The sequence below is a fragment of the Lotus japonicus genome, chromosome 1 (assembly GCF_012489685.1).
Source record: "Lotus japonicus ecotype B-129 chromosome 1, LjGifu_v1.2".
Taxonomy (NCBI): domain Eukaryota; kingdom Viridiplantae; phylum Streptophyta; class Magnoliopsida; order Fabales; family Fabaceae; genus Lotus; species Lotus japonicus.
In genome coordinates this window covers 40715630-40719054 of record NC_080041.1, presented here as the reverse complement: position 1 = coordinate 40719054, position 3425 = coordinate 40715630, and the positions used below count along the sequence as shown (strand labels likewise).

Below are 3425 nucleotides of genomic sequence, written 5' to 3'. Positions count from 1 at the left end.
GCCCAAGCTGTTCAGAGAAGGAGTTGGGCCTTGTTGGTTTTGGGTCTGGCAGGAAACAAAAAAAAAACAAAGGCCTGGAGAAGCATGTCTGTATGGGTTTAGATGGGTTTAGATTTAAAAGACTATTAGGCAACTAGGAAAGTTGTTGCTACTTTTTCTTTCTCTTTCTAGTTTTGGAGCCCGTTTCAATTTTTTGAGTCTTGTTTCATTTAGTTGTTCATTTAGTTGTTTGGATTTGTTTGTATGTTTCCTTGAGGACAAGGAAAATTTTAAGGGGAGGGATATGTTACGCATATAAATAGGGATTGGCCTTGTAAATTAGATATGTTGAATATTGTTGAGATAATGAAACCCCTTCTATCCCTTTGTTCTCTCTTCTCTGCCCCTATTCCCTCTCTTCTCCCTCTCTGAGATTCTGGTTGTATCACAATTCCATCTTCCTCTTCCGTGCGGTGATTTGGATGCTTGACTTTCTCCACAATATTTCTGGATTTCCATGGTAACCTTCAGTTTCTCTTCAATCTTATTGCTAACTCTAATATTTAACGCTTGTATCTTTTTTCAATTTTTGGTTTTGAATCGAACGTTCTTGTTAATCTAGTGAACTTTGGCTCTCAGAATTGTTCTGTTCTTTCCTCTGGTTTTAACACTTCACAAGGTTAAAAGGATCGGAGAATCTCAATTGGAAGCAAAATTGGGTTTCTCCCTCATAGAAACTGATGGATTTATATTTAAATCTGAAAATTTAAAGAATAACTGGTTGTAGCAGGTAATATTGAGTGGTGCATTGGTGCAGGACATGTGAGGTGCTTCATTGTAGAAGCCACCAGGTAAATCCCAAACAAAGCAAACCAGATTCGTGGTTGCAACTGTACCGATATGAAAAATGGCGTTTGCTATTAGGGTTTTAAGGACAGTGGGAAAGAGATTTGAGTTCTTTCCAGTTCCTCAGCATTCCTTCTTCTTCTGCAAACATGCAAATTTGAATGCAAATCCCCTTCTCCTCAAACTAGTTCAGGTCTCCAATTCACGCATCAAAACGACACTGGATCAGGAAATGCCTTCCTTTCAAAGCTCACAACTATCCTGGGATTCGCTTGTTACATCTCTCATCCCTTGTTCTTCTGATAAAGCTCGCTTGGTACTGTTTTTCCAACTCTAGGTTTCATTATTATTATTATTATTATTATTATTATTATTATTATTATTATTATTATTATTATTATCACTTTTGGGGGTATGAATTGATTAAAAACCGTACCAATTGGTTAAGTTCAGTACGAAGAAAAATAAGTAGACGGGTTTAACATTTGCAAGTATTAATTTGCTGCATTGTAACCAAATGGATTTTTAAGCCCACCAGTTTAGTTTCTTTTACCATTTTCTTAATGGTAATTAACTGTGTCAATAAACATTGTGATGAATTTTATGTACAATGTGGTTTCAGCTTGTTGATAGTACCAGTTTGGATACAAACCAAAGAGCACTTATTGAAGTGTTTTTATTGAATTTTCTAGTGGATAAGCTCCAATAAGCCCGTATCCAAACAGGCTCTTATCAGCAGTTATACTTCTTTTATATAGTCTTTTTTTAATTTTTATAACTGGCTTTGCGTGATGAAAAAAAGGGGAAAAGAGTTTTGTTGTTGCTGTTGCTGTTGCTCGATGCCTATAGTCTATAGAGATTGTGATAATCAATGCACTTACATATTATTTTTAACTGGCCAGGTTTTGGAATGGATTTTGGAGAAAATGCTGAAAGAGAATGTAAAAGACCATAGTCTCTTCTCTGAGCTCATCTTGCTATGTGGAAAGCTGAAGAATCTGCCACTAGGAATGCGCGTGTTTACTTCTATGGAGACTATTGGAGTTAAACCCTCGTCCTTGGTTTTTAATTCCCTTATTAGTGCTTGCTTGTCTTCCAATGACATTGTTACAGCATATAGTTTATTTGAGATCATGGAGAGTTCAGAAAGTTATAAGCCCGATTTTCACACCTATAATATCTTTATTTCATTTTTTTCCAAGTCAGGGAATGTTGATGACATGTTAGCTTGGTACTCGGCTGAGAAGGCTGCTGGACTCGGTTCTTATCTTCAAATGTTTGAATCCCTTATATCAGGCTGTGTTAATTCGCGAAACTTTGAGATTGCTGATCAAATTTTTGAAGAAATGATGGTTTCTGAAATCATACCTAGTGTATCCATACTGGAAAGTATGCTTAAAGGGCATTGCAAACAAAAGAGTTTGGGTCGAGCTGAGGAGTTCTTCAGGTTCGTGCTAGATACCAGGTGGGAAGTCAGCGAAATCATGGCTGAGATGTTAGTAGCATTGTATCTTGAACAAGGGCGTGTGGAAAAGATGGAGGAGCTACTCGAAACTATGACAAAGCCATGTCTAGTCAAAACTGGCGTGCTCTCACAAATCCATTGTGGGATTGTGAGGATGTATGCCATGTTAGATAGGTTGGATGATGTAGAGTTTGCTGTGGGCAGAATGCTGAAACAAGGGTTGTCGTTCACATGTGCGGATGATGTTGAAAAAGTTATCTGCTCATATTTTAGAAGGGAAGCTTATGATAGACTAGACATGTTCTTAGAATGTTTGGAGTGTTGCTATGTGCTTACCAGATCAACTTATGACTTGTTGATTTCTGGCTATAAGAGAGCAAGCTTACATGAAAAAGTAGATTCAGTGTTGGAAGACATGAAATCAGCGGGACTAGTGTGAGGATAAAACTTACCTACAGGACATCAGATATTGTCTGTGTTGTTGCCCAATAAAAACTTAGCTACCCACTTTTTAAATTTGATAATTTCCTCAACTTCTCATTTTATAGCTGTGTCACATTGTAATTTCCTCAACTTCTCAGTAAAGACTAAACATTTGGAACTGTATCAAAGTTTTGTCTTGAGAATAACAGAGCTAATGTGATGATGGCAGATGAGCTCCATTAAGCTCCTTAATTTTTACAACAGGTAGCAATTTGTGTTGTAACCAAGCTATGAGTTCAGTAGTTTACAATCAATGAAATATTACAAAAGATGTCACTTTACCACTTGCTGTCGATCAAGATAACATGAGGTAAGTCCAGGCAATTTTGTGTAATCGCAACCTGAGAAAAGCTTAGAAAATTTAGTTTTAGCTCAACTATGTGCATATGCCTGGTTGCACGTTAGGAATTCATGTTAAAAACCTCAAAATCACGTTGGTCCATAAGCTCCAACATGGAGCTTCTATGCTATCTTGCTTTGAAATGTACGTACATCACACATCCAAACACGCATTAAAATAATAATGGTTAACCGAATTCCACACTTACCATTTGGTGGTGGTTTGTTGAATAATTATGGTTCAAAGTGTTGTTTATTGTCGTCTGATTGCATTCCCATTATCAGGCCATATAATGAAATTAAAGATGGTTAA

At 36.8% G+C, this 3425-nt stretch overlaps 1 protein-coding gene across 3 annotated transcripts; it reads left to right on the top strand.

Annotated features, from left to right (window-relative positions):
- Positions 1-242: 242 nt before the first annotated feature.
- Positions 243-2974, top strand: LOC130734675 (pentatricopeptide repeat-containing protein At2g30780-like). 3 transcript variants are annotated; one of them, XM_057587188.1, is made up of 3 exons: positions 243-499; positions 797-1141; positions 1728-2974. In XM_057587188.1, the coding sequence occupies exons 2-3, from the start codon at positions 887-889 to the stop codon at positions 2727-2729; spliced, it is 1257 nt and encodes a 418-aa protein (XP_057443171.1). In that variant the 5' UTR covers positions 243-499; positions 797-886; the 3' UTR covers positions 2730-2974. The 3 variants fall into 3 exon arrangements, with proteins under 3 accessions (XP_057443171.1, XP_057443172.1, XP_057443173.1); XM_057587189.1 differs by having other exon boundaries at positions 296-499; positions 770-1141; XM_057587190.1 differs by having other exon boundaries at positions 296-499; positions 767-1141.
- Positions 2975-3425: the final 451 nt, after the last annotated feature.